At 41.4% G+C, this 26,913-nt stretch overlaps 1 protein-coding gene across 1 annotated transcript in view; it reads left to right on the forward strand.

Moving 5' to 3' along the window:
• Positions 1 to 22,835, forward strand: part of LOC149286350 (myosin-10-like) — a 222,921-nt gene extending 200,086 nt beyond the window's left edge. The window contains exons 37-41 of the mRNA XM_089494253.1: positions 185 to 308; positions 4,389 to 4,597; positions 5,707 to 5,815; positions 8,927 to 9,099; positions 22,703 to 22,835. Of these exons, the coding sequence (XP_089350379.1) occupies positions 185 to 308; positions 4,389 to 4,597; positions 5,707 to 5,815; positions 8,927 to 9,099; positions 22,703 to 22,835 (748 nt within the window). The remainder of the gene's footprint in view (positions 1 to 184; positions 309 to 4,388; positions 4,598 to 5,706; positions 5,816 to 8,926; positions 9,100 to 22,702) is intronic.
• The last annotated feature ends 4,078 nt before the right edge of the window (positions 22,836 to 26,913 follow it).

The raw sequence follows: 26,913 nt of genomic DNA on the forward strand, positions 1-26,913 counted from the left end.
ATTCTCTATGGTCACATTTTTCTAGGTTATACATAGGACAGCAAAAAATAGATCAGGGTTATTATGTGTTGTGATATGTAATCATGGTACAATCAGAACCTATATTTGTAAGGTCTTAGTGTTTCTTTTAACGTAACAAAATTATGTCTTTTGTATGTTTCATATATAATACTTACCCTTGTAGATCTGCCCTTCTGGATGAGAAGCGTTCTTTGGAGGCCCGAATTGCCCATCTGGAGGAGGAGCTTGATGAGGAACAGAGTAATATTGAGCTTTTAAATGACAGATACAGAAAATATACTATCCAGGTACAGTGTTATAATGGGACATTGCCCACTTTGTGTAACTTTAGAACATTGATTTTAGAAGCAGAAGACTAGGCTCACCCAGTCTGCGCAAGCCTTATACTAACAGATTAGGCATAAATGCTGTATAGAAGCAGAAGACTAGGCTCATATAGTCTGCACAACCTATGGTAGTGATTTTAAATGTCAATTTAAATATTCAAGTATAAATACAAAAAAGAAAGACGCTAGATAATAAACAGAATAATGGAGATAACCCGTTCAAAGATACCAAAGCAATCTTTTATTCACATTTTTGGACAGTAAAAAAATACACAATACAGGACCAGGCTAAAAGCTTGACACATGTTTTATCGAATGTGCTTATTACAGAGCAGCCTGAAAAATTAGATTAGATTTTTTATACAGTAGGCAACAACTTAAACTGTACAAGTTAAAATGCAGCTGAGAGCACAGGGCAGGAGACCCAAAAAGTAACAATATTTATATAATGTGTCCATTGTATGTTAATTATAGTACTGTATGTTATAGAACTTAAAATTTACCAACACAATTATTTTACCTTGTATAACATGACAAAGCATATTTGAGTCCTTGAGGAGTGTGGGTTGCTAAGTTAAACATCCAAAACACTTGCTGTTGATAAACCCCTTGAAGAACTATCCACTTTCCAGGTTTAGCTCTCCCCAACATATCTCCTGCTTGCCGCAGTACAAACGGTATTCTCACTGCAAAACGAACGCATTTTTTTTTATCATTTCAAATGTTTTTATTAATTATTTTTATTTCATTGGCCACAGAAGTTTGCTTTGATTTTATGAGACATGCAAGAATTTAGACTGATTTAGAAACAGCACTATTATCATTATTATGGTTATGAGATAAACAAATAGTTTTTTTGTTTGTCTCTTGATTTACTTTTCTGGGGAGTATATATTTTGTGAGCAATTTACCTTAACAGTAGGAGTGTAGTTTTTATATAGCATATTGAATTGATCCCATGACATCTATATGCACCATTTGTTACCTAGCAATGGATAACCCACCTCTAACATAAGTTTTAACAGCATTCCCCCATCTTGCCTACATGACCCATCTTCTACTTTTGACACTGAGGATTCATGGTGTGCTTTTTAGTATTTGTTTTTTAACCCTTCGAGTGTCTTATGGCAATGCAGCCCTGATTATACACTCGGTGCATTTAGCCACATGAACGTTTATCATGTTAGTGTCTAGTGATTTATTTCATACATGTTATTGTGGGTTTAATCATTATTCTTTCATTTCATTCATTTACTTTTAGGTTTATGAATTAAAAGTTATATTTGATTATGTAATTTATATCTGGGTTTTGCTCTTTGAACCCTTTCTTTCCTCTTTGGTTTTGGTATTTAAGTGTAAATGCCTATGCATTTTCCTCGGTTTTCAAATAAATGACAGATTTTTAGTAGTTATTTATAAATTAGAATTTTCTTGCCCTATGACTATTGGGAGGTATTCACAACCTATGCTGTGTTTTTCACTGTGGAAGGTTTCTGATTCTACAGACCTCCCCTCTAACATCTAAAATATCTGAAAACTGACCTATTTGCTTCCATTATTCAGTCTCAGCTACCCAAAGACACAAAGTGAGGTGAAAATGAAGGAGAATCTAAATCTTATGAACAGTAATTTAAGTTGGCTACTACCTGCTCCTCTATGTGTAAGGACACTGGGTGCCAGATCAGGTAGGAGTCTCAATGCAGGGGCAGGCTCGGATCCAGAGCATGGCCGTAGGCAGGCTGATTATGTATCCAGTTCTGGGCTACGCTCTACTTTAGCCTTAGTCCTCTCTTGGGCGCCATTAATAGGTGTTCTGAGAACTAGCAGAAAATAAAGTTGGGGCGACATGCTCAGTACAGGCAGGAAAATGGAAGCGCACCAGCAAGGCAAGAGGTAGGAGCACACCTTAGAAGCCCTCAGCCAGGGCACACGCCTTGGAAGCCCTCAGGCAGGGCACACGCCCACACTGAGGCTAGGCTAATGCCTGGTTTATATTGGGCCTTAGTTGCTTGAACAAGGGGCAGATGTGTCAAGAGCACGCTGAAATAACATGGCCTAGGAGAGACAGAAGGAAATAGCAACCCACCAGGTAGAGTAATAGATAGGTGATTCAGCTGGAATCCACAAGGTTGCTGGTTCAAATCCCTGTGGATCCTGACAGTTTGTTTTTTTTAAAGGCCTACTTAGTGTCTTCTACTTCACTGTATTAACATCTGCTACTTCTGCTATTTCATGCATCCACTACTCTTTCAGCAAAGTAATATTTCCTGATGTTACTTTGAAACCTTTGCCTCTGTAGCTTAAGACTATGTCCTCCTGTTGTGCTAGTATTGTTCACTCCCTTTAAGTATTTAAATGTTTCTATCATACCCCCCTATCACTTTTTTTCTTCCAGGCTATATATGTTAAGATCCTTTTAACCTTAACATATCTATATCCTTCTGGAGATACCGTCTCTAGTACTGTACACAATACTCCAATTGAGGTCTCGCCAGTGCTCTGTACAACAGCATGACCACTTCCCTCTTTCTACTGCTAAGACCTCTCCCAATACAACCAAACCCAAATATTCTGCTAGCATTTCCTACTGCTGTGTTGCATTGTCTACCTACCTTTAAATCTCCTGAAATAATTACACCATAATCCCTTTCCTCACATGTTGAGGTTAGGACAGTATTAAACATGATATATTCTGGACTTGCAGCCCTGAATACATTACACTCTTCTCTTGGGTTGGAAACTATTGTACTCTACGGGGAGCTCTCCATCTTCTGGCGGAGTGGCTTCATGAGCTGGTGTGGCCAGACATCCGTAAGTGGGTAGTGAGTGGAAACAGCCAGACACCGCTCCCCTGCCCAGAGAAAATAGAAAGCAGTAGACACCTGCAAATGGGCCAAAAACATTTCTGATTTTTTGTTTTTGACCCATTCATTTTCCGGCCATGAATTGCATTCCCTGCCCATTAGGTTCGCATGAAAATCAAATTTTTTAATTTGGGAACTAAATTTATTGCCTGATGCCCACAATCACTCTCACTCACTTTCTCACACTCTCATTCTAGCTCGCGCTCTCTCTTTCTCATGCTCTCTAAATGTTTTCCTACCTTCTCTTCTAGCCACTTTCGCTTCTTTTATCTTCAATCTCCTTCCATATCTTTGCTGACATAACCTGGCACAAACTTCCAATGATGTCCTCTCCCTGATCCTCCAAACATCGGAGAGAACGTCACCAAAAGGCAGCGCTTTCACTGATGTACTCTCCGTTCATCCTCCAATTGAACAATCTACCATTAAGAGAGCATGAGAGAGTCTAGACCAGAATGAGAGTTTGAGAGAGTATGAGTGAAAGGGATCAACAATCTGGCACTCGCCTCCAGAGCTTCAGCTATCAGGTTTTTGTGGCCCCATGCCAAGTGTCACAGACCGGGTACACAGGTAGGGCAGGAGCCCAGGTGCAGGGGATACTACAGACGGGCGGAAAGAAATGAACAACAGACTGATTATGATAACATGGTTTGTATTGCTGAAGAGAGTATAAACATATACAGATGGTAAGTCTCTTGGTTGGAAGCCCGCTGAATGGGGCACAAACGACATGAAGCCCTCTGGATAGGGCGCATATGACAGGAAGCCCGCTGGATGGGGCGCACACGACAGGAAACCCTCTGGATGGGGCGCACATGACAGGTAGTCCAGAAACATTAATGTCAAGGCCCAGACTGAAGGGCTGGGTAGGTTTATAAAGGCTGTGTACTCCAGGTGATAAGGTGCAGCTGGACATGATAATCAGGTCTGAGTGCTTCAGAGTGGCAATGGCGGCCACTAGTGGTTGACAAAGAAAATGAGCAGCACAGAGTTTAAACAATTCCAGACAGCGAAGGGTGGAACGTTACACCAAGCCATTAGGTCATATATATATATATATATATATATATATAACTGTTGATTGGATACCATATCCATGCAACTAATGATTCCACAGAATATAAATAATCTTTTCTATTTAGACAACACTGTGTCTTAATTCATGTGTCTTAAATAGGTGGAAACAATGACCACAGAGCTGTCAGCAGAGAGAAGTTTCTCTCAAAAGGCAGAGAATGCCCGTCAGCACATGGAGAGGCAGAATACGGAGCTTAAAGTCAAGCTAAATGAGTTGGATTCCACCATCAGATCAAAATACAAGATTGCTATTGCCTCGCTGGAGTCTAAGATTGCACAACTGGAAGAGCAATTAGAACAGGAATCAACGTGAGTAAAAAAAAAATTAAAAAAAATTCTTAACTGCAGTGTTAATTTTAGAATGGGAGTTCCAAACTGCCTCTGAAAGCAACATCAGCACAAGCATTGTGCATTGCCAGTTTGTGAAATGGAGGACAGTGGAGGGGTTTATAGCTTCAAAGGGGGGGTGTTCAACAAGTTCATATACTGTAAGTATGATTGTCAAGTGTCCACATACTCTTGGTCATGTAGTTTACTTTCTACCATGGTAACAGTTACTGTGGTGTGTGTGATGGTGGACGATTGACGTGATTGCACACTGCCAGCTGATCTATTGAGAGACCACCTTGCAGGCATGTTGGTAAAGAAAATAAATGAGGCCACAAATGATCCCTACTTAAGGGGGTGCTCATCTACAATCAATAATAAATATAAAAATTGAAATGTTTTAAACTTAAAAAAAAAATGACTCATGAGAGTGATAGGAGTTTTTCTCAAAAAAGTGTTTAGGGATGGAAACCTATTCACATTCTGGCAGGCATATGTATTTTCTACCTAGAATTTGTGTCTTTAATGCAATTATGGAATTTAACCCTTCCAAATGTGTCTATCCATGTGCTATACTATGTACTGTGGCCATTAGGGTCTACTTGTGCAATCTGTGTATATGTATAACCATAGCTATTGTGTACATTTGCAAAGTGGGGAGAGGGCTTTTAAGAGGGATGATAGGGGAATAATAGGGGTTGTGTGAAATTGGGGAAAGTTTGTATGTGGGTTTGTACTTTTCAAAATATATCCAATATTTTGATAGGATACACAGTTTACCCTAACTAGGCATCTATAAATAGCTTAACTTCTCCTGGGAAGAAAACAAAAAGGTTTTTTCCTAGTTAAAGTATAAGCAGCGTATAGGATTCTCACCTAAATGTAATATTTTGAAAGCTATCTTGGTCTTTGGCAAGGAAAATGTGCCCCCATCCCTGGCACTCAAATGGTTAAGTTAACAAGGGAAGCCAGAGCCTAAATCATTTTGTATTTATACTAAAGGCCATCTTTTAAACAACAAAAATGCATTTAAGAAAACAAACAGACAAAAGCATTTAACCTTTGGTTTCTTTATTTAAACATATTAATAGAGAAAGAGTTTTGTCCAACAAGCTAGTACGACGTGCTGAGAAGAGGCTAAAGGAGATACTTCTGCAAGTAGAGGAGGAACGAAGAAATGCTGATCAGTTTAAAGAGCAGGTATGCTCCTGCCTTTGGTAAATTTTTACTGCTTGGTGGATCAATGTAGATTACTTACCTTTTTCGTTAACTTTATTTAGTTAAATGAAAGTGCTCTTGGGTATTTTACTATGATTCACGTTGAGATCACATGTATTAGGATTCCCTAATTGATATAGCCTTTTTTCTATCTCAAATGTTTCTGAATCTGTGCTGGGGCTGTGTTTATATGTGCATTTTTGAAATGTGGGGGCATTAATTCACAAGGAGGTGCTGGCTGGGGGCATCACATAAATCTATAAGGGGGGGCTGGGTAATGGGACAAATACACAGTGATGTGGGGGGTATTAAGGTGACCACATCGGCCATGTTTTCCAGAACACATATAACGTTTACATATTGCTGACCGGCCCAGATAAAATGCTGCCTAGTCAGATATACATCCCTCATACTGCAGGGCAGCATTTTATCTGTGTGGCAGCTTGCTGGGGTGATTACATAAATCAATACTAAAGCAAGGGGCAGGCTGGGGCATAAATACAAATAGTGCTGACTGGGCATGATACATAAGGGGGCAAAAACAAAAAAAGGGGGATCGATAGCAAAGCAGTGTGGAAAATACTCTTTTTTATTGTTGTAGTTTACCCAGACTGGATGTGGGTGTCAGTGTGGCAGAGCCTGTCCTGGTGTGCGTGTGTGTTTGGGTGTCAATGTGGCAGAGCCTGTCCTAGTGTGTGTTTGGGTGTTGGTGTGGCAGAGCCTGACTTGGTGTGTTTGTTTGGGTGTCGATGTGACAGAACATGTCCTTGTGTGTGTCTGGGTGTTGGTGTAGCAGAGCATGTCTTGGTGTGTGTGTTTTGGGTGCCGTTGTGGCAGAGACTGTCCTGGTGTGTGTGTGTCTGGGTGTCGGTGTGGCAGAACGTGTCCTGGTGTGTGTGTTTGAGTGTTGGTGTGGCTGAGCCTGTCCTGGTGTATGTAGTTAGTCATCTCTTTCCTGGCACATTACTTACTGTAGGAATAAATAGAACTATTTAATTTTTACTTATCCAGAGATAAAACACCCTCCCGACCCCCTGTCTGACTAAGACAAACCGATACATTAGGTGGAGAGAGCCCTGCTCACAAGCTAACAATCTTGAGGGAATGGGGTGACAAACATAAGGCACAGAGAAAAGGTGAGAGGTAGTGTGGTGGTTATATCAATGACAAGGAGGTTCTAGCAGCTAAGATGGTATGCTTCTCTGAAGAAGTGAGTTTCTTGAATATTGGGAGGGAGGGTGAATGCTGAAGGTTCGTTGGAAGTAGATTCCAGAGATATGTCGCAGCTTGAGTGAAATCTTGTAGACGGGGAAAGGAAGAGGTGATAAGTGAGGAGGAGAGCCTTAGCCCATTAGAAGAACGTAAGGATCGAGTAGGAGAGTATTTGCTTATGAGGGCAGAAATGCATGGAGGGAGCCAGTGGAGGATTTCACAGAGTGGGGAAGCAGAAGAGGAGCGGCGTGCAAGGAAGATAAGCCTAGCAGCAGCATTTAATGGGCGGATGCGAATGGGCGGATGCGAGAGCTGTTTTTTAGGTGCAGGTGGCAGGATCTGGTGAGGGACTGAATGTGAGGGACGAAGGAGAGGTTGACCCCAAGCCATCGGGCCTGGTTAGTAGGACAGATAGTCGTGTTGTTAATGGTGATAGAGAATTCAGGTAGTGGAGTGGAGATGGAAGGAGGGAAGATAATGAGTTCTGTTTTAGAAAGATTACGTTTCAGGTAGCGTTGTGACATCCATGAAGAAATAGCAGACAAGCAATTGGTAATACTGGACATGAGAGATGTAGAAAGATCAGGAGAAGACAGGTAGATTTGGGTATCATCTGCATATATGTACTGATGTACTCCCAATCCTATCACATAAGATTCTATCCTATATTATCTGCCAAGAACTGATGCCATCTTTATCTAGTACACATGGATGTGTGGGTTTGGGTGTCGATGTTGCAGAGCCTGTCCTGGTGTGTGTGTTTAGGTGTCGGTGTGGCAGAGCCTGTTCTGGTGTGTGTGTTTGGGTGTCAGTGTGCCAGAGACTCTCCTGGTGTGTGTGTTTGGGTGTTGATGTGGCAGAGCCTGTCCTAGTGTGTGTGTTTGGGTGTCGGTGTGGCAGAAGGTGTCCTGTGTGTTTGTCCAGGTGTCGGTGTGGCAGAATGCGACCTTGTGCGTGTGTCTGGGTGTCGGTGTGGCAGAGTTTGTCTTGGTGTGTGTGTGTTTGGGTGGCGGTGTGGCAGAACCTGTCCTGGTGTGTGTGTTTGGGTGTTGGTGTGGCAGAGCCTGTCCTGGTGTGTGTGTGTTTGGGTGTCTGTGTGGCAGAATGTGTCCTGTGGTGTGTTTGGGTGTCGGTGTGACTGAGCCTTTCCTGGTATGTGTGTTTTTAGTCATCTCTTTCCTGGCACGTTACTTACTGTAGGAATAAATAGAGCTTTTTAATTTTTACCTATCCAGAGATAAAACACCCTGCTGAATTTGTAGTCACTTCAGAGGAAAACATTCTAGGCCCAGAAATTAGTGGAAAAGTAACGGTTTTGTGTTATTTGCTCTATGTCAATCTGCATGTTTTTTTAAAAAGGATCAATGGGACTACATTTTCTGATGTACTCCCAATCCCATTACATAAGATGCTATCCTATATTATCTGCCAAGAACTGATGCCATCTTTATCTAGTACACATGGATGCCGAGGAGTAAAGATTCTGTCTATTTATTTCTATAAAAAGGCCCCAAATCCTCAGCACCAGGCCCATGATGCTCTTAGTCCAGCCCTGCCCAAAAGATTCTAAGAAGTATATTTTTTTATCTCATGGATAAAAGTGAGAAACGTATATATCATACAATCACTTCATAAACAACATGTCCCCGGATTTCATTTTAAAAATCACCTTAGTCTAATTGTATTAATGACAATCATGTCTTGCCTGTTCCAACAATTTTGTTATTTAGCAGAATGTTTTTGGTTTAACTGTTTCTCTTTTAACTGGTAAGTACACAAGGAATGTGAATGTATTAAACTTCCATCATCTCTGATGATTGTCTAAATAAGTTAGTAGTACATGGGAATTGTAGTGAACCTTACAAACTGCTTCTCTGACAGCTGGAAAAAGCGCATATCAGAATGAAGCAGCTAAAAAGGCAGCTGGAGGAGGCCGAAGAGGAGGCATCAAGAGCAAATTCAAACCGTCGACGACTACAAAGGGAATTAGAAGATATCACAGAGTCAGCAGAGTCCATGAACAGAGAAGTGAATACACTTAGAAGCAGGCTTAGGTAAGCTGTGTTGTAAATTAATACACATTCAATAGAGTGTCGCAACTCCTGTTTAGTAGTCATTGCCTTCTGTGTACGGTGCCTCAAGCCATGACATAGATCACAAAAAAAGAAAAACAAAGATCCCTTAATAGAGCAGTGGTCACTGAAGCCAGGTGAAATTTTACTGCCACGCTGGGGCGTACCTAGAGTAGTTGGCACCTGGGGCAGATCTTGTATGTGGCACCCCCACACACACACTTTAAAACTGCATAGCTTTTATAGTTAGGCAAACAACGGGGGTACGGCATAACTGTTATCATTATATACTGAGGCAAAACATTGACAGTGGTACAGCATAACCGTTATCATTAAATACTGAGGCAAACATTGACGGAGGTACAGCATAACACCTATCACCATATACTGAGGCAGCCACTGACGGTGGTACAGCATAACTGTTATCATTGAGCGCGAAAGCCGGTGGGCATGGCTTCAGTGTTGTGCGCCGGGATATGACATAAAATCCCAACGCATAGCAACAGTTGCCACGCGCATCGCACGGGAGCAGGATCGGAGGTCTGCATTAACAGACCTTCCGCTCCCTTGATTGTCTTTAAGCCGGTTAGAGGGAGATCCTTGATCTCCCCAACCGAGCGTGCTCCTCTAGCGGCGGACATTACTGACCGCCCCCTCTAGGTACGCTACTGCTGCCACGGATGGCCTTTTATTGTTAACAGGTAATATACCTTATTCCTGTTTGGGATTTTGTTTTTTCTTTTTTTCTTAAATTAATACACAATAGCTTTGCAAGTATATGGTTCATTCTTAAACATGCAATTGTATTTCAATTTAGTTATAATCAAACTGTAATTTGAAGAGTAATCATTTTTGGCAAATGCCTCTCTTTGGCTATTTGAAATATTTGGTTTAAATGTAAGGGGCTATTTTACTGTAATAATGGTTAGTAGGAGAGTATAGCAAAATAACAATCTCATACCCTGAAGTCTTCTTCTACTCTACCCCTTCAGGCATAAATGGCTTTTCAGTGGGTTTCACAAAGTGGACCCCAGCAGCCAACCACATATCTCAGCAGGTTCCCTTCTTCATAATCGCTTGGAGACACTATTTCCTTAATGTAGAGGAGGCTACTAACTGGTTCCTAAGCTGTCAGCCATCCTTCATGGTCCCAGAAGTAAATATGCCCCATTCATTCCAATGGGTTGTGACATCTATTATATAATATAATACAATACATATCCAGATATGTATTATATAATATAATACATATCTGGATTGTGAATGAAGCTATTAGCTTATTTAAAAGTATTAACAGTATTATAAATGTTAACAGTAGTAGCAGTATTATAGTATAATGGAACAAATAAGTCTACAGCCATGCACCCCAATTCATTTAATTTCCCTGCCAAACAGTTATGACCCAATCTTTAATCTCCCTCGGAAAGTAAACAAGTAAAAGGCAGTTTCAATGCAACATAAAACGTGTCAAAACAACACTCTCCCCCAGGTGGAACCAAACATTTTTGGGAGGTTCAAGAGTTCTGGAAAAGCCATTGTGTTATACTGGCTTTTTTTGCAAAATATGTCAGGGAAAATTCTATTAATAATCCTAGGAGGGCTATAGGTTTGTGGAACAGTAATGTAGGTCATCCAAAACATTTACAGTTAAGAGACACTTCTAGCTGACAAATCATTGGTAGACATGAAAAAACAAAAGGCAGAAAATGTGTTTATAATGGTATATTTTATATACTTTTTATATACTTTTTAAAAAATATATATTTTATATATGTATGTTTTATATCATGTATGTACAAACAGTGCCTCAGCGCTTTTCTTCACTCATCACGGAGGAATAGATAAGTGTTTTTTTAAAGTGCTGATTAAGATTATTGTCTTCTCTGTAAATGCAAGAGGAGGGTTTTTAATACACTTCTACTGTTTTACTGTTTTTCTCCTTTTAATCTTAAATCATTACTACATAGGTATATTGAGTGTACTAAATTATAAATATAAGATTGGTGTAAATCACAAAATATAGTAAACTACTTTCCTTTAACATATGAAATACAACAACGTGTTTAACCCCTTCAGGACTGGGATTTTGATACTAAGGTGTCGCTAAAAGACCGGAGCCGTTTTTGTGTTTTTGCTATGTCTTTCTTAAACTGTAATTTCTCTCTTATCAATTAGTGCACCCACACAAATCATATATTGTTTTTTTCAGCACAAGTAGGACTTTAATTTGAAACCATATTAAGCTGGGTAGTACATTGTTTTGTTTGAAATAAACTGGAAAAATTGGGGGGAAATTTAAAAAAAAAAGATTTTTTTTTATAGTTTTGTATACATAGAAATTGTACACACATTGAACCAATGGGAAAAAATTATCCAAAATATATTCATTAACTTGCCCTGATTTGGAAACTACCCAATATGGCCAAGATTTTCATCTATTTTGACCAGTATAGGGCAAAAATTGCAAGGCATGCATCACATTTTTAAAATGTTATTTTTATTCAAATTTGGCATGGTAGGCTAATAACTGCAATAGTTGTCACAGATACTGATTATCCCCCCAAAATGATATGTTTATGAACAGTAGATAAGTCAAGGTGTACAACTAGGGTCATTTTGACACTTTTCAAACAGGGATTTTATCGCCAATTGCTGCAAAATTTTGAGGTATTTTTATATTTTTGGGGTTTTTTTTGCATATATTGCAATGTTGCTTTAGATTTCATATTATATTTTGTATCATGTTCAACTGCAGAAAAAAACACCAAGGCCTCACATGCATGGTTCATGCATTTTTTGAGGTAGCTATGAGGGCAAAACTGAAACATGCACATTTTAGTTTTCAAATTTGGAATTTTCAGAAATTGGTTTACTGGGCCCATATCCCATTTGGAACATTTTGGAAGCCCCCTAATTTAAATGACCCCATAAAAGTATATGTTTATGAACAGTAGACAAGTGAAGGTGCTCAAATAGGGTAATTTTGACAGTTTTCAGGCTTGTTAGTGACAAGTTTAGGCTACTGACATTGACCAGCGAGACCGATCAATAATCAGTGACTTAAAATGTCACCGACAAGTGATCAGATAATAATTATGCACAGCATTGACTGATATTTAGTCTCCACAAGCTTGTGGGGAAAAATGTTCACCCCTGCAATGCCGCGATTGTGTCATACACATTGCGGCATTGAAGGAGTTCGATCAGGCAGCAGGGGAGGGTTGGGGCTGGTCTCCACACTCATGTGGAGGCCGAAGAACCCTCTCCCACTGTCCCGGAAGCTGCTTCTGGCAGGTGGGACACAATTGCTGGTCTATAGACCAGCAATTGCAGGGAGTCTGAAGGGAGTCATGTGGAGACTGAAGAACCCTCTCCCCCTGTCTATAGACCAGCCATTGCGGGGAGGAGTCTCTTTGATGACTCCTGTAGGCTTTCAAACAACACCCCAATATGTGTTCAGCAACATCTCCCGAATGCATGGGTTTGTCTTTTGGGAAGTGTGCATTTTTTTACTTGGAACTGTTCCTACTCTGGTCTTACTGCCCCCATGTCTTAAATCGGCCATCTTTGAAGCCGGCTAATTTAATTTACCCCATCAAACCATATATATTTTTTAAAAACTAGACACCCCAGGGTATTTCAAATTGTGGTATTTTAACCCTTTCCATTCATTATAATTTTACCACCAGCCTTTGTCAAAATTTGTGGTAGTAATTGTTTTATCACACAAATTGTACTTCAGGTGTGAAGACTTCATTCACTACAAATTCATGCTCCGCTCCTATACATCGGCCCTCCATCAGGGATGTTATCCCTGATGATGTCAATTTTATGATAGTGTCAATCATATGGTACCGCAACCTCCCTCCTCACCTCAACCCATCCTCACCTGCTTCAGCCCAGTTACACCACTCAACGTTTCCAAGATCCTCTTGTCTTCCCACCTCACCACCTGTCCCCTCGACCCTGCACCTTCACATCAACTGCCACCCCTCTCTAGTGTCCTTACCCCAAGCCTAACCCACATCTTTAATCTCTCCTTGTCCTCTGGTGTATTCCCATCCTCATTCAAACATGCCATCATCTCCCCCATCCTAAAGAAACCTTCACTTGATCTCACATCCCCATCAAACTACTGTCCAGTTTCACTTCTCCCGCTAGCTTCCAACCTACTGGAACGATTAACCTACAATCAACTGACAAACTTTCTCTCGTCAAACTTGACCCTCTACAATCTGGTTTCCGTCCACAACATTCAACAGAGACTGCACTGACTAAGATTACTAATGACCTCCTGACAGCTAAAAAAAAGGCCAATTCTCACTGGTTGTTCTCTTGGACCTCTCAGCAGCCTTCGACACAGTCGACCACCCTCTTCTCCTACATACCCTCCATGCTCATGGCATCCGTGACATGGCTCTTTCATGGCTTAAATCCTACCTTTCTAACCGTACTTTTAGTGTCTCATTTACTGGAACTTGCTCCTCTCCCCTACCGCTATATACTGGTGTTTCTCAAGGCTCAGTTCTTGGGCCTCTACTATTCTCCATCTATACTTCTTCCCTCGGAAAACTTATTTCTTCCTTTGGTTTCCAGTACCACCTATATGCAGATGACACCCTACTCTATATTTTTGCTCCTGACCTTTCTCCCCTCTCTTCTAACTCGCCTCACTAACTGTCTATCAGGAATTGCATCATGGATGGCGTCCCGTTACCTAAAGTTCAACATCTCTAAAACCGAACTCATGGTAATCCTGCCATCTGCTATGTCCACTTTTCCTGACATATCTATTACTGTTGATAACTCCACTAGCCAACCAACAGACCAGGTTCGCTGCCTTGGTATCACCCTCGACTCTGCTCTCTCCTTCATCCCTCACATCCAGTCCCTCACCAAATCCTGCCACCTCCACCTGAAAAAAATCTCCCGAATCCGCCCTTTCCTCACGCAAGATACCACCAAATTACTAATCCACTCCCTTGTGATATCCCGCCTGGATTATTCAACTGCCTACTAACCGGTCTAACCCTCTCCTGCCTTTCACCTCTTCAATCCATCCTCAACACTGCAGCTAGATTAATCTTTCTCTGCCGCTGCTCCTCATCCGCTGCTCCACTATGCCAATCACTTCATTGGCTCCCCATACCCTTCAGAATCAAGTTTAAACTTCCAACCCTGACCTATAGAGCCCTCAACAACTCGGCACCACCTTACATCTCTATCCTATCCAAATACACCCCTACCCGCCATCTTCGCTCCTCTCATGACCTGCGGCTTTCTTCTGCTGTTGTTACCTCTTCCCACTCCCGTATTCAGGATTTCCCCCCGCTCCGCTCCCCTCCTGTGGAATTCCCATCTCCCTTCCGTCAGACTTTCTGTCTCGTACGCGACTTTCAAAACCTCTCTGAAAACCCACTTGTTCAGGGAAGCGTACAACATTCCTTTACAGTGCTCCCAATCATCATCCTAATCAAAGCCATCGGAACAAACAGCTTCAACACATCATCACAACCAGATCAACTCATCCCCATCCAAACAGTCCTCTCCTATTGTCTGACTCCCCTCAACCATCGACTAGATTGTAAGGTCTCAAGAGCAGGGCCCTCTTCTCCTTTGCACCAGTTTGTTATTGTGTGTGTTATTATATCTGTTTATAAATTGTTCTAATGAATGTAACAGCGCTGCGGAATCGGCCGCCGCTTTATAAATAAATGTAATGTAATGTGTGAATTTACAGCTCCTTGTACAGCTCACACAACACCTCAATATATGTTCAGCAACACCTTATGATTACAGTGATACCATCCATGCATGGGTTTGTCTGGTGTTTGGGGGCTAAAAGGCCACATTTGGGAAGTGCGCTATTTACCCCCATTTTGGTCAGTCTGCACCCATGCCCCATCTTTGATCCCGGCCACTCCAATTTTCCCCATCGAACCATTGGGTATTTAAAATGCTAGTATTGTAACTCTTTCCATGTCAAGATTTTTTTTACGCTTTATTACATTTTGCTGGAACTTGATGGTTCCCCTGATGGTGACTGCATAATTATTTTTAAATGTTACCGCATTTTTTTTTAGCAATTTTGTTTTTTCCATATTTTTTTATTTTTTAAATATTTAACTAATCACGTTGTGATTAGAAAGCTGGGCTCCATTGACTTGCTTGGTTGAATGCAGTACCTGTATTCAACCTGCAAGTGGGGCTAGAGTTCTCTAGAGTGTCTGGAGACCCTCAGGTGAACTTTTCCAACTTTTTTTTTTTTAAGGACACGCCGCCATCTTGCGAATCACTCACAGTGGCGGTTGTGACCGCTCCCCGGAGCGGTCACAGAGCATCCTAGGGTGGGTGTTCGGTGTTGCTGAACTTGGTCGGCATCAAAGATCTCCCAAATAGGACATGGGGCAGTAGCTTACCTACTCCATGTATGACCCTGGCTTGTCTGCTTAACTGCTCCTTGTATGGCCTCGGCTTATCTGTTGACTGGCTTTGGTCTGCCAGCCTATTCAAGGACTACTATCTATTTCTACCTATACCAGGAGCCTCCTCACTTTTGGGATTGCCTTACCCCTGTTTGTAGCACTTTGGGTGAAGATACTCTGCGGTGAGTGCTCTGGTGTTGAGTGGGTGTGACAAGCACATTACCGCTAAACATGAGCACCGTAGAAATGTAAAAACAGCCATTCTCATGAAGGGTACAAAAAATGTAAAAAAAAAAAAAGCTCTGCTCTTAAGGCACTAAAAAGGTTAGATGTTCAGTTCCAAATCTTTGATAATTTTGTATTGCTGCCAATACTGGAAGGTGCTAGACTGAGGAGGGTTAATCTTTATCAAGCAGAGTTACACTCAAATACAAGATAGTAATGTGTATTTAACCATGTATATTACTGCTGTTGAAATATATAGAAATATATGGAGACAAAGATAATTATCACCAATCATTTCATAATAATGTTATTTTGTGTCTATAATACCTACTGTTGTGGAAAATTCAACGTGAAACAGCTGGTCCAAATTGAGAGATATTTATTTATTCAAAAAGAGTACACTGAAGTGACCTACAGAGTGTGTGCACTTTAATGTTAACTGAGCACACCCTCATCAAGATAAAAACAGGGGCTTCTTATAGTCTGAACATGTTAACACCCAATTCACGAAGTCAGCAGATTAGAATTTGAATATGTTGAGCAAGTCTCCTTTTCTTGTAGAACAGTTGTTTAGGTGTAGTTCTCTCTTTGTGCGAATGCAAGCAAAAAACATATATCTTGTTTTCAGCAAAAAACAAAAAGTCTTATAGACTTATGCTAGAATTAAATAATTTATTTAACATTTCTCGCCCTTTTGACAATATTATTATCACATATAAATATTCCTAACTAGCCTTTCTATTGAAAGTGACCCCTCAGACAGCCCATACTTCATAGAGTATACAGGTAAGCTGCATAAGTTATGGGATGCAAGCATCCATTCCTGACTACCTTTTAGTTGCCACTTCATCTAAGCGTTCACACATCTTTATTGAATACACACACTTCACACACTCTTATCTATCTAATAAGATGGCAGCAGCTCACCAAAGATGCACCACAGCTCAAGGATCGCTCTGGGACCTCCTGTGAAATCACTCTCAGGGAGTTGAATTCTTCCTAGAGTGGTGCTCAAATTTCTGTAGTGCATCTGTGGGTTCCTCTTTAAAGGGGTTGTCTACCACCCAACTTCCAAGGATCTGAGGAGTGTTCAGGAAGGTCAGGCAGTCGAGATGGGCCATCTCTTCAGTGAGGGCATGAATAGAACTGGTGGTCTCATTTATTATCCCATCCATGGTACTCGCATATTTATTCAGCTTATTTGCTAGTTCAATTCCCTGGCCTGTCCAGGATGGAAACCACATCCAAGCTTTATCTGACCACACAAATAACTCTCGTCTATGTCTGGTCCCTCCAAAGCTCCTCCCTAAAACATCCGCAGCTGTAATGTTAGCGTGTGGTCTGATGTCTGGTACAACTCTCCCTATGCACCCATAGGAAGCCATGAGTAGGCCCTGTTACCGCACAGATAGTATAATCCTTGCTTCAGGACCGTGATTTCCTTGCCAACTTTGGAACCATCTCATACTATCATACAATTTAGTCGCACAATCCCACGTGTGGTCATCTTCTGCTCTGTCGGGAAAGGCACACTTGGGGGCACAATGTGCTTCCATGGCTGAACACCAACACAGGTTATTACAATTATTATCTTTATTACAAGCATTCTTATCATATTCATATTAAATATCAGTGTAGCAGACTGACTATGCGACCTTACAATATGTCTGTGTGATTAACATACATGGGTCCTACACACATGGTGGATGGAGTGAGTAAGCTGAAAATTTCTATAAATGTTCCTGAGTCTGAGATGGCATATATTTATGATTTGCTGGAACATGGGAGGAAATCCAGCAGTTGGTGGTGTTTGGCTGTTTGCTGATACAGAAGCCATATGGAGTTATTCTGCCGTTCTTCTTGTACCTGTATATAATATAGGATACAAAATAGCAAGCAGGACAGCAAATGCATTTTGAAAATCTTTCAATCCTCCTTTTCCCGAGTGGTCTCACCTTTTGGTGGAGGTTTGTATCACCGACCTGAAGTTTACCCTCCCTTCCACCTTGACTGGAGGTGGGTGTGGTCAGTATCACCTGGTATGGGCCATCAAATCAAGGTTCCAGATGTTTTCTCACGTATCTCCTTATCACTAACCAGTCTCCAGGTTGTAGGGTGTGAGTTCCGGTTGTTTCTTGTGGATCTGGTAAGGAGGAGAAGACTTTGCCATGCAAATTAGTCAGTTGTGCAACTGGATAACATAGTCTGTCAAAGAAGCATACTGTCCATGTAACTCTTGTGGAAAGAAAAGGCCTGTTAGAGGTTCCCTGATGCTTGTGGGTGGTATGGAGTATGTAGGTGTTTATTAATATGTAACCCTTTCAGCATCTCTGCAAATACCTGCCCTGTAAAGTGGGTCCCTCTATCTGATTCCACCATGACAGGTAGGCCATATCTACACACAATTTCAGATATTAGTTTCTTAGCTGTGACTGCAGCTGTTGCCTTAGTGACAGGCCAGGCTTCTACCCAAGAGCAAAATGTTGGGGTCCACAACTAAGACCCCAATGAAGCAACTCACCTGAATACCCGGCACCCACGAGTGCCGGGCATGATTCCGCCACTGCTGCTCCTGCTTCCACTCCTGCTCTGTTGGCAGTCTGTTCTGGGCGCGCGCGCAAATCCCACTTAACTCTTCCAGTACCGGAATGGCAGGGAACGATCACCGATGACGCCGTACACGGAGGCGGGGCAACCCCTGGCGGTGGATTTAAAAACCAGCACTGAGTTGTATTCTTCCTACACTTTTCATTGCTACTGATTATTATTGTTGCTGACCTCTGGCTACCTAAATTACCTAAGTGTGGTGTCTATGAATATGTCCTGGTATGCGTGGATATGTTTTTGTGAGGGTTAGGGGTGAGAAACCCAGTATGCAGGAATATCACAGCTAAATAGTTAGTTGGGGCAGATCTGCTACGTGCAGCGAGGTCCAGAAACGCAGCCAAGTCAGGGTATGCAAAACACAGTTCGGTACACGTTGTTTTGGACAACGCTGATCTCTCCAACCCTGACCCTTGGCTTCGTGTACCGAACTGTGTTTTGCATACTGGAGGTTAGGAACCCCCTGTGTTCCCACAAAAAGCCAGTCATGCAGGACTCCATAAACATAACGAGAGTCTGTGTATGTGTTCACAACCTTTCCCTCTGCCAGCTCACAGGCTTTAATCAAAGCAAGTAACTCTGCATTTTGGGCCAAATGCACACTAGGGTCAAGGGTTTCAGGCAAAACCAGCAGCAAACCAATAGGGGTTGTCCTGCGGTTTAGGGACAGATGAAATGAATCCCTTCATCTCCCCAGGTGTCCATGGGACATGCTGGGTAACCCTTCTTTCTATTTGACCATTTGGGGTGGGTATTAGTTGTTCTCTAATGGACTAGGCTGAGACCTGAGGCTCTGCTCTGCTAATCAGAAGCTCACCTTCTACACCACAGAAAACTAAGGGCAGATACCTCTTCCCATGTGGTGGGCCTTGAGCAGGGAGGTACAAATTCAGGGGTAGCTGCATTTATGTAAGGATGCCAGATCGTCAGTGGGATATAACCCAGTTGAGGTAGAAGGCACTTTGGGTCTTGCCCCAGGATTTAATGTGCTAGTATGCACTTTGGGTACTAGAGTGAGGGACTTCTGTGTCCTCTGTAGCGGGCTCCAATAGAGAAATTGCAAGCTGTTCAATGTTACACATCTCTTCCTCCTCTTCCTCCTCAGGCTGCACAGTATTACCTGACTGACGTATTCATATTCCCCGGGCCTTAGTTCCCACTGTAAAAATACCTAGGGCCTTTTGCTGTCTCTTATAGGACTCTACAATCCATCTACACCAGGCTGCTTTCTCACTTGGCTCTGTGAGTTTTGCTTTGTAATTTTTATATAGGTAAGCCCAATGAGCTACATTAAAGGTCCCCTTCTTAGGAATACCCTAATCCATTCTCTTAGTCAGTTTATACCATTTAGATATTTGTTGGCTGACCCACTTGCCATACTTCAAATGTAATCTCCTGTGGGGTGGGGAGATCCTTGGGACGTTCACTACTCTTATCTGGTTATCAGTCAGACACTCGTTTGCCGTACCTGTTTCCCATTCGCCTGCTATGATGGACGGGACTCTAACCCAAGTCTCTCAGTTCTCAACGGCACTATTCTGTGGCGTGTGGCTGTCAGGGAAATTCCCACACTACGTATCCCCGCTTTTGATCTTTCCAAATTTTCCAACAGAGCCAAATGACAGATAACAAAAGGAGAACTCCTAATAGCACTTGCCGTCGAATATCATCTAGACAAAACCACAAAAGTACGGTATTCTCTAAGCTAGTAGTATTTTTCATATGAAATAAACCAGCTGCAGCTTAGGGACACGCCCTTCAGTGTGACAAGATGCAGATCCCAAACCAGCGTTGCACACAGCAGTCAAACAACAGGCCAAGAGGTGATCAGAGATTGTTCATTCTTGTTCCTAGGGAATGGCCCCTACACCCAATAGCAGCATTGGACTGAAGCTGAATTTAACCAACGATGTCCAAAGGCCGAGTAAGGAGGGTACCCAAAGGACCCATGCTGACAAGCTAAGAAACTACACCCAATCTCCATTAACCTTCAATTGTTTGTCCCTCAGCTGCCCAGGCAGTAGTTAGTGGCAGCTTCGTGTCTGAGGGTGATAGGGCCCTCTTACTTATCGTACTAACTACCTCCACTTGCGTTCTCCACTGTGAGGCAGTACAATCACTCTAATATCACATAAATATACAGTCAGTGAAAATAGTGATAAGTATTGCAGGTTCCACACAATGTAAATCCTCAGGCTTATGTGGTTCCAAAATCAATTAATTAATCATAATCATTAAAATCCTAAATCTAATCTAGAACTGAACAAAGTCCCACATTTGGAACATGTGCAATTCAGTTTTTCAATTTGAAATGTGTCCATATCTATGGTTATAATTGTGTTTCAGTGACAAGGTCTGACACCTCCCAGGCCTGAGTAATATGTGATGATTAGCCTCTTCTTTTTTTTTTTGCTTTCGTCATCAGTAATGTGTATGATTAAATACACATACCCATATTTCTTTTATTTGAGTGCTATGACTGCTCTGTAAGAATTGGTTGTGGTAGAGAGAACCAGGTAGGATTATAGGAGTGGAGAATACAGAGGAAAAGAGGGTCCATTTGTTTTCAGGTGGGCCAAAACCGACATACCAGTTAGGTCTATAAGAGGGCCCATTAGTTAAAGAAATGGAAGATAAGAATAGGTAAAAGAAAAGAGTGAAAAGAGGGCAACTGCAAGACCCTACAACGTAGCTGTGGGAGGACCAGGCTAAATAACCTCAGCCCCTCCCACAACTACAGGCTAATGAAATGGTAGGGGCAACTGGGTAGGATTATAGGAACAATACAGAGGAAAAATTGGGTCTATTCAGTCTGAGGTGTGCCAAAAACCGACCTTCCAGGTAGGACTAAAAAGAGGTCAAAGGGAAGACACAAAGTTAGCCAAAACGTACATTTGTTATTGTCAAAAACAATCATAATAATGCGTATCTATCAAATCTTCATTGCAAAACAAAAAGCATTTGGAATTTCACCTGTTGGTTGAGGAATATATAGGGGAAAACAGGAGGAGTTCCACCTACCGAACATGGAACGTCCTAAAAATACACAGGTCAGACCTGGCTGCCTGATCTAAAACAGCCCAGTTAGATACTGACAAAAGTCAGTATGGGAAATTAAAAATCTCCACTGGGGCATTGTGAAATTCAACTGGCCTAGAAGGAATTGCAATGGAAGTTTAGTACAGGTAGTGGAACTCAAGAAACCCTGAATATACCTTATTTATCAACGTATAACACGGACTTATTTCCCTTAACTTCGGGGCTGCAAGCGTAACTGCGTATTATACTTTGTTAATCTACTTCTTTTATGCTGATTGGTAGTCTGTTTTAGTCTGATTTTATGTAGATCTGCTGTAGAAAAGGTATCAGCAATGTACACCATTGATCCTTTCTTGTATGTGTTAAGATCAGACATTTGTTGCCACAGTATCACAAAAGCTAGTAAAGTAAAGGGTTTTTTAAGAATGTTTTCTAGTGACTTTTGATCAGATCAACATAAATAATTTTCTGCATTTGCTGATCGAATTTCTCAAAGCCAAATACTGCAGTGGTTTCAGCATACTTTTGTCTCTGTTGGCAGTAGTGTACATGATGCCAAAGCTGCAGGTTGACTTTGTGGTGGGCCCAGCTGCTACAAAACCCTCTCCATTTGTGTTCCAGAGGGCCCAGCATGCTGACTGAGTCTGAGCTCCAGCATATGACATAACTTTCCTAAGCTCAGGGGCAACTGTTTATTTCAGTAATTTGTACTTGGATATAATACAGTGTCGGCAGAATGCAGCGTCGGGTTTCCTCTCCCCCTCTGCTCGCCGACACGAGCGGGAGGCTTCGTGCAGGCACGCCCCCTCCACTGCCGGCAGAGGCCAGCGGGGAGGAGGACCCGCTCTCAGGTTGCTATGGAGACGCGTCTCCTCCCTGCTGCCAATAGACACCGGCAACGGAGGAGTCACGTGTGACGTCATTTTGGCGCCAATTTCAAATAATAAAAGCCCCTTTCATTCTGTAATCAGTGCTCAAGTATAAGCTGATTGTTGCCTCTATACCTAAGCGTTCCTGTTCCTATCTACCCGTGTACCAGACCTTCTTCTGTGATTTTTGACCAGCCTACCTTGCAGCCTGCCCCGACCATTTGCGTGTGACCTGACTTTGATTTTGGATTCTCCCTTTTGTACCTCGCTCGGACTTTGTGTGTGAGTTGCCGTTTGCTATTAGGAACCACCAGCCTTTTAGCTCACGGGTCAGCAGTGATAAATACACATCCCCTTTTCAGGACTCTTGGAAAGGAGGTTCACCTCAGGCATTAATTATTTTCTTGTGTTTATCCTTCCCAGACGTGCTCCTATTCAGTTTACTACCCGAACCATCCGTCAGGTGTATCACCTTGAAGCTGTATCTGATGATGAAGCAGAGACAAATAGCGGAGGACCATCTGTCAACCAGCAGCAGCAGCCCCAGATGGAATAAAAGTAATTTTTAAACTTGCCAATAAATTAACATATAAAAAGCAACTATATATTGAATAACAGAAACGAAGATACAGGGTGTGCTGCCATACTTAAATCAATGTTGTCAAAAATAAAAAAAAAAGCTATAATTGTAGAAATGTCATGTATTGAAATGGTGAAAACACTGGAATGCTGGAATTTTTCAGAGCATATTGTAAAGCATTATTTAATGTGATGATAGTATCAATAACCATGCTGAAATACCCTTCATTTTAAATCACAGACTGTCTACAGGGCCTGAATTTTATTTTCTTTCTTTCCTTATTTTTCTTTTTTTCTTCTTTTAGAAGAATTGTTAGACATTTTATCATACAAGCCCAATGGCAAAACTCTGATTAATTCCCTACATAAAATGGAACAGCCTTAAATACCAACAATATAAATAATGCTATTTAAACTTAGCTGTACATTAATCAAAGTGACTAGCTGTGGGAACAATAAAGCTCTACAGTAGGGTTAACTACCATTATATCATCCTAGATTTTTTTGATGATGTTTTCCCTTTCATTTATTATTTCTTCCCTTTTTTAAAGAATATGCTATTTGTATTATGTTTTTAAAAAATTGATTTAAACCTTACTTGGCCAATTAATTTTTAGTATTTCCATTTATTTCGGTTAATCCCTTCATATCTCCTTCATGTTTTTATAGATTCCTTTAATGATGTTTGTCTGTATTTTAAGTGTATGCTTATTTCATATTGAGGATATCATGTCTGATGTAGAAGCGAAAAAGCAAATCAATTAAGTCACCTCTTTTAATGTTCATGTTACACTATGTTAATTTTTGTGTACATTGTTCATATTGTTAATCGGTTATCTCAGATACCTTTCTAACTAAGTTGAACTTTGAGCTTACATAGAGCTCTTTTACCAATTATTATAAGAAAGTTATGTTACGATTTCAGAAGGCAGTATCCAGATAAGAAAATAAATAAGTATAATAGATAAATGAAAAAGGAAATGAAAACAAACAACCTCCTTAGCACAGTCCCCTAACTGACTAAATATTAAAAGCCCAAATACACTGCAGTGCTGGAATCACTAAATATAAGTGAATATGTTCAACTGGCAGATAGGCCAGCCTTGTTTAAAAGCAGTGCTTCATGATGTTATAATTACAATTATAACAACTTTTGTTCATTATGAACAATTTCTATCTAAGCTTTTGCCATTATTATTATTTAAGTTGCAAACAAAATGTAATAACTTGATCTATCTTGAATTCCTGTGAGTGTTAAGGAAATAATAGGGGTTGAGTGTGTCCAGACATCCCACATGCTACTGTAATCTAAATACTTTAAAGCAATATTCCAGGTTGCATTTGTTGATTATTAAAAGTCATTTTTAATCTTCAATTTGGATTTTTTTTAAAAATTGAGGCACAAAAGAAAAAATGAAAAAATCTTTTCTTGTTAACACCTAAAATAACATCTACTCTGTGTTTGTCGTCCTTAAGAACAATTTACAGATGTTGTATATCACCTATAGAATTAGTTCACTGGGTAGACACAAATGATTTATGTCTTTACATGCATGCACTCTAAATATACTTTTTTGTTAGAACTGTGTGTGAAATTTGGAACCTATTAAAAGCTATCATTTAAATCCCTGCCTGTGGAAAGTATATTTTCTTCTTCTTGTGCATTGAATTCCTAAGTAAAAAAATGCTTTAGAGGTGTAATGAGAACCAGGGTTATGGCACTGGGAACATGTGTTTATTTTAGTATGATTATTGCGTTATATACAAAACATTTTCAGAGGTAATATATACTAGACGTGTGCATTCATATTCGGGCGAACATGAAAATGAACACGAAGGGTGCGTTTTCATTGTTCAGCCCGAATACCGAACATACGAACATTGCAGCGGCAAAAGGTATACAAAGACGAAGACACACAGCACGAAGAATCTTCGTGTTCGTCTTTGTTTACTAATCTCCATGGTCCCTTCCCCATCTAGCCTACCTTATCTCACGCAGCATTGCAGGGGTTAACGCAGGGGCGTACCTAGAGTATTTGACACCCGGGGTGGATCCTGTAAGTGGCACCCCCCCCAAATGTAAAGACATCTACAAAATTATGTTGGCAAGAATATTTATTGCACCAATTTGTAAACTGTATGTCAACTGTAAACAACAAGAAATCTGAAAAAATAAATTAATAACTTATAAGTAAAATAAATACGTTTAAAAAACATTTACTGAACATATAATAGTGCTTTCTTTAATAACCCTCAAAAAAAACACAGCGTCCACATTGCCCACATAGAACCTGACGAGCACCCAAATTACACACACATAGGACGTGCCATCTTTGCCCCCAAACAGCCCAGCATGAGTCAGCATTGTTCCCAAACAGCCGAGTGTACGCCATCTTTGTCCCATAAACACGCTACCTGTGCCATCTTTGTCCCATAAACACCCTGCCTGTGCCATCTTTGTCCCATAAACACCCTCCTTTTTGACAAATCAACTATACACCTATGATTAACACAAACACTTTTACAGTCACTCACTAATTCACTTTCATTCACACAATTCATTCACACAATCATTTATTCTTTCACACAAATTATTTACACATATTCATTGATGCATTCTCACAAATTCATTAATTCTCTCACTCATCCACACATTAATCCATTCATTTTCGCTCTCTCATTCTGACTCTGTATTTCAATATTCTTGCTACCCTCCTTTCTCCCTATCTAACCATTGTCACCCCCTTCTGCCCTATCTACCCCGTCTCACTCCCTTCTCCCTATCTACCCCCTATCCCCCCGTCTCACTCCCTTCTCCCTATCTACCCTCTCCCCCCTTTGAAGTTCACTTACCTTTCAGGAGTCCTGCGGTGGGGGTGCAAGGCCTCTGTCTCCCATCTCTGCCACTGTATGGAACAGTATAGAGTGATGGGAGTTATGATGTACTTTAGAGCATAATGAAAAAGACATAAGGTGGTACAGCATAACACCCATCACTCTCACACACTTACCAATCCACACATACCAATCCACACTTACCAATCCACAGATTCCACACTTACCAATCCACACTTACCAATCCACAGATTCCACACATACCAATCCACACATACCAATCCACTCTCACTGTCACTCTCATTGAATGATTTCCTACCTTTCCTCTTTTCTTTTTACAACAGTCAGCTCATTTTCTTCCTCTTCGCTCCTCTTCTTCTGTCTTCTTCCGGTTCAGAGGGCACGGACGGCGGTGGGCGCACAGCAGCAGTTGCCGCGCGGATCGCGAGGGAGCGGTATCGGAGGTCTTTAACAGACCTCCGGCTCCCTTGAGTGATTTTAAGCCGGTTCCTGGCTTAAAATCACTCAAGGGAGCCGGAGGTCTGTTAAAGACCTCCGATACTGCTCCCTTGCGAGCCTTCTCCTCCAGCGGCGGACATTACTGTCCATCTCTGGAGGGGTGCCGGGTGCCGGCAAGTTGGCACCCCCCTGATGAGCGGCACCCGGTGCGGACCGCCTCCCCCCCGCCCCCCGCTCGGTATGCTACTGGGTTAACGGGAGCGGAAATCCGTAGGTTCGCTGTCAGAGCCGTTAAAGGGCCGTGCAAAGGACTCTATTGGTCACCTGCAGGGGCCTTGTCTGGCATCAACCAATTGGTACTCAAGGTGTAGTAAAATAAAACAAAGTGATAGGTGCGCACAGTGTATAAAACAACATTAGGTTACTAAATTGTTGAGCTGCAAGTAAACCAAAGAAACAAAACCCCACAATTTTTCCAATATCAGGGTTTTTAATTACTAATCCCCCCCTTCTCAAACAGAGTTTGAGGTGTGCATAAAATTTTGCAATCTGTTGGGGCCATATTGGAGGCAACAAACTGAAGCAATGAGTTTAATTGCTCCTGAATTTGGGAGAGATACTGGTCTCTAGATACAGATTCTCTCAGTGGAGTTGAAAGTTGTGGTTCACCTGGATGGCCTAGTGCCATTTTTCTCCCTGTCATTAATTCATATGGAGAGCACCTAGTGGCATTAGAGGGTGTAGCTCTGATAGCCATGAGT

Source organism: Sceloporus occidentalis, unplaced genomic scaffold (genome assembly GCF_023333645.1).
Source record: "Sceloporus occidentalis isolate IW3139 unplaced genomic scaffold, rSceOcc1.0.p SCAF_70, whole genome shotgun sequence".
NCBI classification, from domain to species: domain Eukaryota; kingdom Metazoa; phylum Chordata; class Lepidosauria; order Squamata; family Phrynosomatidae; genus Sceloporus; species Sceloporus occidentalis.